General features: G+C 36.1%; 1 protein-coding gene across 1 annotated transcript in view; it reads right to left on the reverse strand.

Annotated features, from left to right (window-relative positions):
- Positions 1-5,818, reverse strand: part of LOC121325146 (BTB/POZ domain-containing protein kctd15) — a 29,716-nt gene extending 23,898 nt beyond the window's left edge. The window contains exons 1-2 of the mRNA XM_041267457.1: positions 4,589-5,818; positions 1,035-1,210 (exon numbers count right to left, since the gene is read on the reverse strand). Of these exons, the coding sequence (XP_041123391.1) occupies positions 1,035-1,210; positions 4,589-4,600 (188 nt within the window). The 5' untranslated portion in view covers positions 4,601-5,818. The remainder of the gene's footprint in view (positions 1-1,034; positions 1,211-4,588) is intronic.
- Between the last annotated feature and the right edge of the window lie 7,063 nt (positions 5,819-12,881).

A 12,881-nucleotide genomic window follows, 5' to 3' on the forward strand; every position in this document is an offset into this window, starting at 1 on the left:
CTGTACAAAGAACGACTAATGACTTCATTCTCGTGCGTAGTTCGTGGTGCAAACAGAACTGTATGTATATATGTGAGATTGCATTAGATGGGCACGTTTTGTTATTTATTTATTTATTTTTATCCTCTGCCAATAACCACCACATTTGCCAGTTTTATAATAGGCGGCGACTTTAAAACTTTTCCTAAACATTCACTCCCAATAAACGTGGCGGTGGAAAAAGAACCGAATTCGATTGCTACAGTGTATCTGTACCGACTAGGCTTACATTCAAGATATAACGAATCATTCATGTGTCTTCGTTTTGTTTTTCCATTATTCTAATAAATGGAGCCCTTGTGAATTAGGTACTGCGATTGTGCAGCTAAAATAGTCGAGTGAAGGGTCGATATATAGAGGCTCTGCGTCCTATATAAACCAGAACAAGTTATTTGTGAAACGTATTTATAGTTATCCTGTTTCATCGAATTTGAATGCTTATAGACAATTTCATGAATTTGTTTGGCAATATTATGTGGTAAAAAACGACATCTTTTTTTAAAATTCTAGGTTCACATAAATTAAACTGCAGTTATTTAATTTCTAAGGGGTTTCACTGAAATAATGTTATCATAATCTCTTAAAATCTCATTAAAGGTATAAATAATAATAATAATAATAATAATAATAATAATAATAATAATAATAATAATAATAATAATAATAATAATTAACGCATATAAATAACATTACTGGATGGCATTAAAGTTTTGCATCACCCTATAGAATTAACTAATTTTGCTTCATAAGTCAAACCTGCTGAAGCGCTTTGTAATTTTCCATACACCAAAACTGACAAAAATTTAAAAATGTGGAATTTCAAAATCGAACATGAAATACTGTACTGCTCTTATGGCTTCCAGTAGACTTTGCAATATAATTGGTAGTTTATTTGATTACATGATATTGAATAAAAAGTAAATACATCTAAATTATGTGCAAAAGATGCACTGACAGGAACGTACATTAAAATATGTCACAGCTCTGTCACGTACCTGGAGTCCGGGTATTTGGTGAGCGTTGCCAGGCTACTAGTGTACATGTGCCCTCCAACATCGATATGGACCGGAGCATTGGATTTCGTGAGTTGAGCAGGAAGTGGGATTCCCTGCGAAGCCAACGGTGAAACTGGGGACCGGGTCAAAGACAGACGGGACATGCTTCTTCCCTCCTAGAAGCGATTAGAAGAAAAGAGTCAGCTGCTTTTTTTTTCTCCACTGGAATGCCACTCACTTATCTTTTGAGCAAGGTGTGATCTTGGTTCTTATCAGATCACTTCCATATCTGATCGCTTACAAATTAGCTTACAAATCATTACCACAACTTTAATTAAGTGTATTTGCATCCCTCTCTTCATAACACCGGAGGGGCGAATGGAAGGATGCTTATTAGCGACCAAGAAAGAGAAAATGTTAGGTATCGGCCTCAAGGGACACAAAACAATGCAAAATTCAAATTAAAGATCGTGGGCTTATGTGTTAGACGTGAAATATCCACTGACAAACGAATAACCAATTTGCGAATTGGGATTCGGGGGCTTTTGCAAGTTTGTCTCAATAACGAGACACCTCTAAATTAGCGACTTCCTTATAACCAGACCAGACGCGTTGCATGCATACGCTACGTGTGCTGAAAAAAAAAAAAAAAAAAAAAAAAAAAAAAAAAAAAAAAAAATATATATATATATATATATATATATATATATACACACACACACACACACACACACACACACACACGAAGTCGATAATAGTATGCATAGAACTCAAAAAGGTTTGACGTTGTCAAAAGCTGCAGTGCTAATTAATTTGGTCCATTCACTTCATTCGTAAAAAGTTTACCCTTGTGTGCACTTCTTCTTTGCCTTATTGACAGTCCGGTTTGCTTACATAACCTCAAATTCGTTTTAGCTGTAGGGAAGCAAGCCAAATATGTATTTTTCTACTACAACTTGCAGTTGTGGGAGGTACAAAATTGCATACTTGAAAAACGCTGCAATTTGTATATATATATTATTATATATATATATATAATATATATAATATATAATATATATAGTGTATCACTGTGCTCAGTGTCATGTAAACAAACTGGACTGTCAACTTCTTTAAACGTGACTCTAGGCCAAAGCAGATTTAATTCAACAGAAGGAGGCAACGTATTGGTTTTACAGATTTTAATTTCCACAATACATCTATAACATAATGAAACGTATCCCTTTCTTAATTAACAATTAGAAATGTTGTTCTTATATTAAAGCTAAACAAAACAAGTATTCCTTCCTGAACTCTGCCCAAAGAACCCCGTGGTGTTGTACATGCATTGCCGCCCAGGAGCAACAACTGAACTCCACTGCTGTCTGATTGCAAGATGCTGCAAACCTTGTTTTTCCACATCATTCGTGCGTTATCTGTGCTGTCCACTTGCGCATCATAATCACTGATGTCAAAACTATTTACACTACGTTTGAGCAGGAATGTAAAGAACCGCATCGGTGCGAGGATGATTTGAACACAAAATGATTTTCTGTCCCATTGTGAGCGCTGTTGTTAGGTTTTCTCGGGGTGATTAAACAAGCAATGTTGCTGAAATGGTTTCATCAAATCGTTCCTCCATGAAGTTGGCCATTTCTGCTAAGCTGCTATTTTAACCACACAAGGTAAACAGAAGGCCGTTGTTGGAGTGCCATTCCGTTCCTTGCCTGGGGCGAAGCGCCCGGGGCAGATAATGCTGAAGGTCTACAGAATGTTCCAGGGTGTGCCTTTCTTGCTCGACCGGGAGCCTACAGGAACACTGTTCATTCAATACGCAAGTCTGGATGATACATTTCAGATCCCAGTGAAAGAAAAGACTTCAAAAGACTTAAGAACTTTTGGGCGTATGAAGCTATCCCACCTCTTCATTTGGCCCGCGGACATGGTAACCAACACTGGTGTTAATTTTGGTGGAATACAGTAGATATTATGAACAAAATGGTGCAAGGCGCTGAGGGAGGGGCAACCGGGGCGAAGGGTAACATGAAAATAGAAGACAAACGGAAAGAAATAAAGGTTTGGGATTATAAACAGCAATAATTAACACACGATAAAGGTTATTACCAAACAACTATTGTTGATGCTAAACTGATTATTTTTCTTCATCCAAATCAATATGTATAATCTCTTGACAGAAATAAACATCTGAACTCGTACAGGACCACTGACTCGTCTTTAATGAGACAAGTCCCAGCATCTACTCCCTGACTGGGTACGGGTATCTCATTGCTTAAATTCTTCAAGTGTTGTCGTGTTATTTAATACTAGATGCACTAGTCAGCCCTTCCACGTTCCCATGATACGAGCTGCTAAGGACAATTTGTCTTTGCTTTACAACTTCAGTTTTACGTGAATACAAAAGCATATGCATTCATTTATTTTCCAGATAACACATGATAAATGTTACTGTACATAATTATGAAGAAAAACAACAACAACAACACACACACACACACACACACACACACACACACACACACACACACAAAACACAACTAAAAACAAAAATAAAACTAAAACAGAAATGTCATATTTAAAAGTTTTGTTGGTTTTTTTTTTCATCAAAAGGAAAATCTATACAACTTGAATTTAAAACATTTAGCCTTCAAAAATGCAGTGCCTGGAAAAGTTATTACACACACACACAAAACAAAAACAATGCTCTGTACATTACTACCAGTGTTCTGTACATACTGGTCCCCTGGGGTGGCGGGGGTGGGGTAGGGGGGAAATTTTCCTAACAATATGGCGTCTTAAACATTCTGTACCCGCATATTATAAATGATGCTTTTGATCTGATGAGAAAAAACTAACAAAAAAAAAACAAACATGTATCGTTTACACTCTTACATAAAAAGAGAACTATAATTAAACATACTGTAGCATTGTATTGGAATAGTGTTCCCACACAAAGCATGTAGTAACTGCGAACTGTCGTCTCAGTGGTTAAGTATTAAAAAAAAAAAAAAATCGTTCTTGCTGGCGCCAGTGTACATTGCGCACAGACTATACACGGTGCTGTACTTCCCTGTTTTTTTTTTTTTTTTTTTTTTTTAACGATGCCCATCTTATTATAAGTTGGCTTTCTTTGTCTAGTGGAAAGTACTAGAGCTAACATTCTGCAGGAACTCAAAAGCTTAACGATACAACAAATCCAAGCCAGATTTTATTCGCCCCCGTTCAAAAGCTACAGCATCCCTTTTGGTAACATTTCCGACAAGTTTCATTAAAACTAAAGACAGTGCAATTCAATACGCCAGCGTTCCACTTCTTGCATGCTCCTCTTCGACACTGACAAGTTTAAAAAAACAAAACAAAAAAACAAACAAAAACAAAACAAACAAAAAAAAAACGCTATTGAGCTTTTATTTTATTTATTTTTTTTAAATATATGACAACTAGAAATGTTACATTATTTAAAAAAAGGTCGCTGTAGCTTTAAAGCTCCACAGAGTGCTGTACTCTCCAGATCAAGCACTTTCCAAAAAACACAGGAAGAAAGGTTTCGCCCTTACCTTGTTGTACATAGAAGAAATGTATCCTTCCTTTTCCGCTCGTATTTCTACAGACTTTTTAATATCAGATGGTTGGCGACTGCTGCGATTTTCTTTGGAGCGTCCTCTCTTTCTTTTTGCTAAAATGAAACTACCGAGGCTGTTATGAGAAGAAGAAAGCCAATAATCCGTCTCTAAATAACAGAGGGGAGCTAAAAACGAATTCTTGCTCAAGGCTTTCCAAACGCCTTCGGGGCAAGGATTAGGCAGCAATTAGCTCAACCCTACTCGCGCCCAAGCTAATTTCGCGATGAAAATTTGATATTTTTCTTTCTTTTCCCAGGATGCTGATGAAGACTGGACCTTTTTTGGTAATCTCCCCCTTTTTACTACAAAAAATACAAACAATAATACTAATAATTAAACCATTATAACGGTTTTAAGTTCTCCTTTGCTGGGGGATAACGGTTTAATATTGTAGTCAGGTCACTGTCACGTCGCTCAATAGACTTACTGAAGAAAAAACAGATTTTAATCATTGTCATTTCGTCTGATGTAATATTTCCCCAGGCATTTTCAACTAGGCATACATTTCCAGTTCCCAGATAAGTAACGCTGATCACGTTTCTCGCATCTCTTGTACTTTATGATTATTGAAGCGCAGTGTAACTTGTTGATAAAGTGTCTATAGGAAATGCTGATGTTGAATATGCAGATCTCTATAAACAGTTTTCATGCGGCTGTGTTCTTTCCTTTCTCCCCTCGCTAATGTCTCGTATTGTAACGCCAAATTTCCTGTAGGCCATTAAAACCAAATGACGTCTATAGACATGCATTCTGCTATTGCAGAAAGCGCCCTCACAACCTGCCTCTGGCAAAACGCGCCATTTCAATTATAGCACAGGGCGAGATGGAGATGTCTGCCATGAAGATTTCCCGTGCAGGCAGGCAGGCAGGCAGGCAGGCAGGCAGCAAGATATTTTTGTGTGTTGGCTATAAATCTTTATTTTGTTATTACAGAAATCAAATACTACAACTGCTTTTTAAAAACACACATGTGTCAACATTTAAATACATCTGAACATACATTATTAATGTTCTGTCTAAAATATTGTAATGTATTCCCAGCCAGACCATCAACAGCAGGCACAAGTCGGACCCTGCAGTGTAGATCAGTTGTAAACTATTTTGTTTTTTGACGTTTGAAGAGTTTAAAACCTGGATGTGGTCCATCCAGGTTGTTAGAATAATCCCCAAACACACACACAGTACTGTACATTCACTGGATTCCTGAGAATAGGTTTCTTGATGTTTGGCGCCTACTAGCGGGCAAGTGATGTAAATACCAGTACAGTTTGTGAAATAAGGGAAGGTAAAATTAAGGTGAATACACTGTCTAGTGGTACCAAAAAGAAACGTGTGAACGAGAAGTCTTGTTTTCGAAACGTTTGTCTAAAATAATTACTAAGTACATTTGTAGCAGTTTACCTGTACTATACAACACAGTTTTTAAGTTGTATAAAATTAATGGTGTACTTTTTACTTCGTTTTTCTACTGAGACGAAATCCAGTGTGCCATTTCTAGTAATACTGTAATATTAATACTAATAATGATAATAACAATAGCAATAACACTGCTCCTACTACTAGTTATATTACTACTGCTAATAATAATAATAATAGTAATAATAATAATAATAATAATAATAATAATAATAATAGTCAAACTCTTGTTCCTTACGATGGCAAGAGGAAATATAACATTTTTTCCTCTGGTTATATCTTCTTGTGTCTTCAGGAGTACAAAATACAAGGGAGACAGGGTTTTTTTTCTCATTGAAGTAACAACCCTCTAGTTAGTTCAATTACATGAAGTATGCAGAAGATGTTGCAAATTTAAAGATTTAAATAGCTTACAAAGTTGCCTCGGGTCCCATCAGTTAATTTCCTTAATTTATGGATTTTAAAGGAGTGTCTGAAATGAAAGGCAGACTGAGAACTAGGTCGTCAGAGAGATTTGCATGCGACATAGACTACAGAATATGCTTGACCACTTACCTGCACAGGTGAGCAAGGAAGTAGCTACAAGACAATGGGAAGTGTCATTAACATGGGTTCAGATGCATTTAGATGTTTCTAGCAGTAGGTTTTCTACTGACACTAAGGCAGCTGATTTCTCTGTGCCATGAGGTGCGCAAAATACAATCTTAAAATAACTACCCACACCCCTTTCTCCAAACTTGAGGGCTCTAAGATATATTTATCTTCAACCCTAATGTTAAACTACTGGCAGCAGTCTCTTTTTTTTTTAGTTTTCTTGCTGGTTATAGTTTGTGTACTGATAATAAGAAACCCGCAAAGCCCTACTAGTTAGATATCTGTGCTCTCTATAGACTTTTATTATTTAAGTCTCTATTATTTAAGTGAGGCCTATGTGGATATTTGTATTCAGTTATGTAAAACATGTGAACTAATATTTTTGCTAGTGTACTGAACTACTACAAAATATATTTGAAGTATTTGTACAAAAGATCAAATAAGAAACAATATGCAGTTTATATAGAATTTTTTTTTTTCAATCATAGTGGTAAACTACACCATTTTACCAGTGAATATGTGGTGATCATGGTGGAGCATCCCTACTCTTATGTTCTTGTAGAGGGCATGGTTGTTATAATTTCTTTATGATACATATTTAAAACACTTACTTTACTAATTGTAAGAGTTTGCTTTTCAGCATTGAGAGGAGTCAAACCTTAATGTTCATTTTCTTCCTCTAGAATATTTTTTTGATATGGAACTGGTAGCAGCAGACTGCCAAGTCAACAGTCAATTTCATCCACATTGGAAATTATTTCACATGCTAAATAAAGAAGCAAACGTTTACATTGGAAATCAGGGAATAAAATATGATTATTTTAATGAATGCAGGAAACGATTTAATTAATGCAATAAATATTTAGAACCATATGGTTATATTGCTCCCGGAACCCTTGTTTTGTTTGTTCTATAACGATCCATTCTTGTATGAATCTTATATTCCGTATAATGGGTTCAATATTCTATTAATTAGAATGGTTGGTTTCATATTCAGTATAATAATGGTCCTTAATAGAACCTTAACAAAATAAAGGTCCCAATGCAAGTTCGTTGTGACACGAAAAACTGAGTTGTCCAACCAAACCCCACAACTTAATAAATATTAACTCATATCAGTGGAAAGTTGTAAAACACTAAGTTTATAGTCACATAGTAAGTGACAGACCTCTTATGGGAACTATCCATTAAAGAAGCACATTAACGATGAGTACAATAACGTGTTCTGTTGGACATAACACAGATGAGCCTTCATTTATGTTTTTATGTTTAAGATACACCTTTTCATTTTTTAACAATGCGGTAATCAAGATGGGACCTGTATGTATGTGAACAAACATAGACCTACACAGAAATAAAATTGGAGCAAATTCTTTTTCTTAAATACGTATTTTAAATAATGTTCTATTATTTCATTTTAAAATAAAAGCACGGGTTGTTCCAAAAAAAAAGAATATCAACCACATTTTCCGAGACTTAGCAGAGGGAGCACATTTATGTAAATAAGGTGTATGCATTAATGCATGACCCTAAGAATAATTGACGAACTCTGCCTCAAGGCCTAAGGCAGGTGTCATTAACAGTCACATTATTGGCATCTCTGACTTACTGAGAGATAGGAATGCACCAACCCTAGTTCTGAACATGGACAATGTTCAATTGAGTATCACACATGGTACAGTCCGTAAACCAATTAACATAGACAAACAGTAGTAAAGCAATTTTAATTAATTAATGAACATATTTTAAAACAGAGTTCTTAGGTATTCTGTAAAGAACACTTTAACCCTTATTTTTCTTAAAGGGTCTGTGAAGCACAATTCCATAGAGGGTTATATAGGGATTATGTATCAATGGTGTATTATGAAACCAGTCATTGTGAGGGCGTTACAAATATGAATTGTCAAATTGTTCTCATACTGACCTCATAATGCTGCTTTGCTTTTCCAGCAAACATGCAAATCCAATTCCAAGCAGCCAGTTTGTTTAAAGTTATTAAACTCATGCCTTTAACTATATGCAACGGCTGGATCGCACACATATGCTTTTCTCTCAGCTGTTACAGTACATGGAATCAACATGACACAGGTGAAATGAAAATATCAGTACCTATGCAATTATGTCAGTAGAAATCCAATCAAAATTCTGTCACTATTTTTGTTCGTTAAAACATTCAATATACCATGCAAAATGGTTCCAGTAATTCCAGTGATTTTACATAAAAATGTGACAGATTACAGAAATTCAGTACAAACAATGTCATTAGTCTAATCAATTTGCCAATAGTTGTATATTGTTAAAAAATAAGCAAGTTAGATGTACACATGCAAAGGCAAATTTTATTAATATAGAAGGAGAAAGAAACTACTGAGGATAATTTAACTTGTTTCAACTAGCTGTAATTATAGCATTTCATTTCAAAGGTTAAACAGAAATTAGGTCGTTCTACAAATGCGGTAGCAAATGATGTCACTCACTTTTATAGTAATTAAATTCAGAAAAAAATGGCAAATAATCATATAATACCAAAATACTTAGTTTAATTAAGGTCTTTATGAGTATTCACATTATTTTCTACTCTTTTAGCTGCAAAAGTTAAATTTATTTTACATTTCAAAGTCAGTGAGAGCATTAAAATTGGCCCGTCACTCATATTATAAGCAGAGGTGTTATGACATTTTTCTAGTGTAAAAAATATATATTTTGATAGTTTTTAAAGCTTGATTGAAGTGTATTTAAATATGTATTTAGATATGTGGAGAAGTAGTAGTCTTAAATAATTATTTAAACATGTTTCATTAAAATTTGTCACTGGTGTTACCACAATGAAAATTCTCCATTACAATGAAATAAAAAAGCCTCAAGAAGTCCTTACTGTTGCAAAAGGTCATTGGAGGCAGGTGTCTTTAGCGATGAGCAGATGGTAAGTGAGCACACCCTTGCACTTAAAAAATGTGATTAAATATATGGTTATTTTGTGTGTCACACTTGAAAACAGTGGTGTTACCTGCTTTTATTGGTGGGAAAATGTAATTTCAGTAAAAATATCAAATACACTTAATACTTAACTGGTACATTAAGGGTTGATTAACTTTTTTCTGGGAGGCTATGGTCTCCATCTTGGAAAATCTCTCGTTCCTCGAATTTGTCAGTGGTGTTACCATCAGTGGTGTTACTGGTCTTGCTGGTAACACCACTGAGAATGGGTAACATCCTTGACTATTTGTGTCTTTTTTAGATATTATCCAGCTCTTAAACAAATGTTCAACATAAAAAGTATTTATTTGTTTTATTTAGCAATTGTTATAGCGCCTTTAGCCCAGGTGCTTTACAAGTTTTTAGAATTTTTATAATCTGAAAAAATGGGTGAAGAAAGAGGGTAAGATTATTGGGTTAGATTATTATGGTGAGTGGGAGTTTATTCCAATGAAGGGGAGCAAGAAGAGAGAAGGAACAGAAACGGGATTGGGCACAGGGCGAGGGTGGGACAGAGGGGGACAGTAGTGATTGGGAACGTAAGGGATGGGGAGGAATATAATAGCAAATTAATGCAGCCAGATAAGGTGGGGCAAGGCCATGAAGAGATTTCAATACTAGTGTAAGGAATTTGAACAGGCAATGGTGGTAAACAGGGAGCCAGTGTAGCTGGAGGAACAGGGGAAGTGTGGAAAGAGTGGGGGAGGTTAAATATAATACGAGCAGCAGCATTTTGAATTTGTTGAAGTGGTGTAAAGACGTAGGAGGGGAGACCAAGGAGGAAGGAGTTACAATAATCAAGCTGGGTGAAAATGAGAGTGGACCAGAAGTTTGGTAGCGGAGAAGGAGATGGAGGGGCGTATTTTGCGGGTTAAATAGGTGAAAAAGGCAGGTGCGTGTTATGGGCAAGATATGGACAGAAAGGGAGAGGGTGGAATCGAGTATGACCCCAAGGTTACGAGCAGGGAAGGTTGGAATGAGGGACAAGGGGGGGAATGAAATGGTGGGGCAGGGTGGTGGAGACAAGGGGGAGGGGAAGAAAAGGATTTCAAGTTTTTGATGGGTTGGTGAGGAGGTAACGGCACGCTATCCAGGATTGGATAGCGACCAGACAGGCTGATATACGGGCGTCCAGGTTGGGTAAAAGAGGGGAATGAAAAGAAAATCTGGGTGTCATCGGCAAAGAAATGGTGGGGGAAGTTAAATGAGGAAATGATAGCTTCTAGGGGTGAGGTGTACAGGGAGAATAGTAAGGGTCCGAGGACTGAGCCCTGGGGGACACCAACAGTTGGGGGAGGGAGCAGGGTAAGGTTATTGAAGGCAACGGCAGAGGTGCGTGAAGAAAGATATGACTGTAGCCAGGCAAGGGGTGTGCCAGAGATGCCAAGGCTAGAGAGTGGAGAGGAGGATGGTGTGGTCGACAGTGTCAAAAGCAGAAGAAAGATCGAGAAGAATGAGGATAGAGGAAAGTCCAGCACGGGAGGAGTTGGCCAGATGGTTCTGTTATATATTATATGTTAGCATTACTGTATTGCAATATCATAACCATATCTTATCACATGACTTGTCGATATGGAGAAATTAAGGCAGAACAAAAAAGATTTTTTAATTAGTCCTAATGTCAGCTTTCAAAATTTGGTATATTTCTTAACAGTGCATAAATTAATAAAGTTTATTAATATAACAATGTGTCAGTGTCATTGGAGTTACATTGTGTCAGTGGTGTTGCGGTGGATTGATGTTCTGGTAACAAGCAAATTTGATGAAACATACTCAATTATTGTTGAAGTTAGAGGAAAAATGGGCCAGCTCAAATCGCTAAATAGCATGCAATGCAATTTTACACTTTAAAAAAAAAAAAGAAATAATTATAAAAATCTTATTTAGAATTGGTAGAAGACATTCCTAAACATGTTGAGCAAAAAAAAAAATTAACAAGTTAGATTGTGGTTAACCAATATTTGCATTTTAGGTATAAGTAACACCACTGACAAAAGAGCAGCTTAAACAGTATTTGATTAAAAATATTAAAATCACTGAAATTCATTAAGCTCTAAAATTAGTTGTATAAGAAAGATAAGATGTTCACAAATGTACTACACAACTTTTTCTTAATGAATGGTGACATTCAATTCGAAGAAATTTTCAGATCCAAAAGCCACCGCATTTGTAGAGTGACCCAATTTTGATTTGTTGTATTTTATTTTTTAACAATATACAAAACAAATGTATACAGGGAAATATTAACTGATTTTTGCAAATAGATGGTAACATTTTGAATAAAAACATGACTCTAGAATCCCATGTTATTTCCAAAGCTATACGGTATATACAATACATAGTGTGTACTATCAAATACAAGTAACTGGACAATTACAGGTACAATCAACCAGTGTAGCATTGTATGAGGCTAAGGGTTTACATATTGATTTTCCAAAGGATAAGAACAAGAGTTAAAGTATTTTACTTAATCTCTGGGGCTATTGGTTACAACTGACTGAAGAAAGTTCAAATGAGGAACCAAGTAATTTTACTGTCATGGTTCAACCCAACATGAAACTACTCAGAAACAATCACTGAACTGCTTCTTGAAACTTTCATGTGCCTTTGCCTTTGCACTTGCTTCAAGATTGACAAAGCTTGACAATCAGAATCATTCTTTCCTCGCCCCATCCTCACAACCACACCACACACTATTGTTTCTCAATGTCTACAGTTACAGCAAGTAGCTTAAAATGGCATTTGGACATTTTACCTTAAGTCTTTCCAAATGTATTCACTGTCTTATTCAAATCACCTGGAAAACTGCCTCCCTTCTTGGTTACACCCAGAACTGACCATAAATGCATACAAACCTCGCCACCTGTGGACAATCGATGCATATAGTGTTGGAAGAAGACACGAGGAACCCCTGCCAATTATACAGGAGTATAGCAAACTCTTTCAAATGGTTTGATGGGAATTTTTTAAGTCCTCAAATTTTAGTTTGTGAAATGAGTGTCTGACCCTCACTTTGTGTGAGATACGCTATGCACAGTATTTAAAAAACACCCAGGTCTAATTAAAAGAAAAGATATAATCCCATAATGCCAAGCGGTGGTCCACATGGTTATCCAGAGTAGATATGCCATAGAGTGCAAGGTTTAATAGGTGATACGTGACCATTCCTCTACAATTTCAAAATGGGCCACAAAAGTCTTACACTGGCCATTTGAATACTATCATTAAATTCAGGCAGATC

The sequence above is a fragment of the Polyodon spathula genome, chromosome 13, assembly GCF_017654505.1.
Source record: "Polyodon spathula isolate WHYD16114869_AA chromosome 13, ASM1765450v1, whole genome shotgun sequence".
Classification (NCBI taxonomy): Eukaryota; Metazoa; Chordata; class Actinopteri; order Acipenseriformes; family Polyodontidae; genus Polyodon; species Polyodon spathula.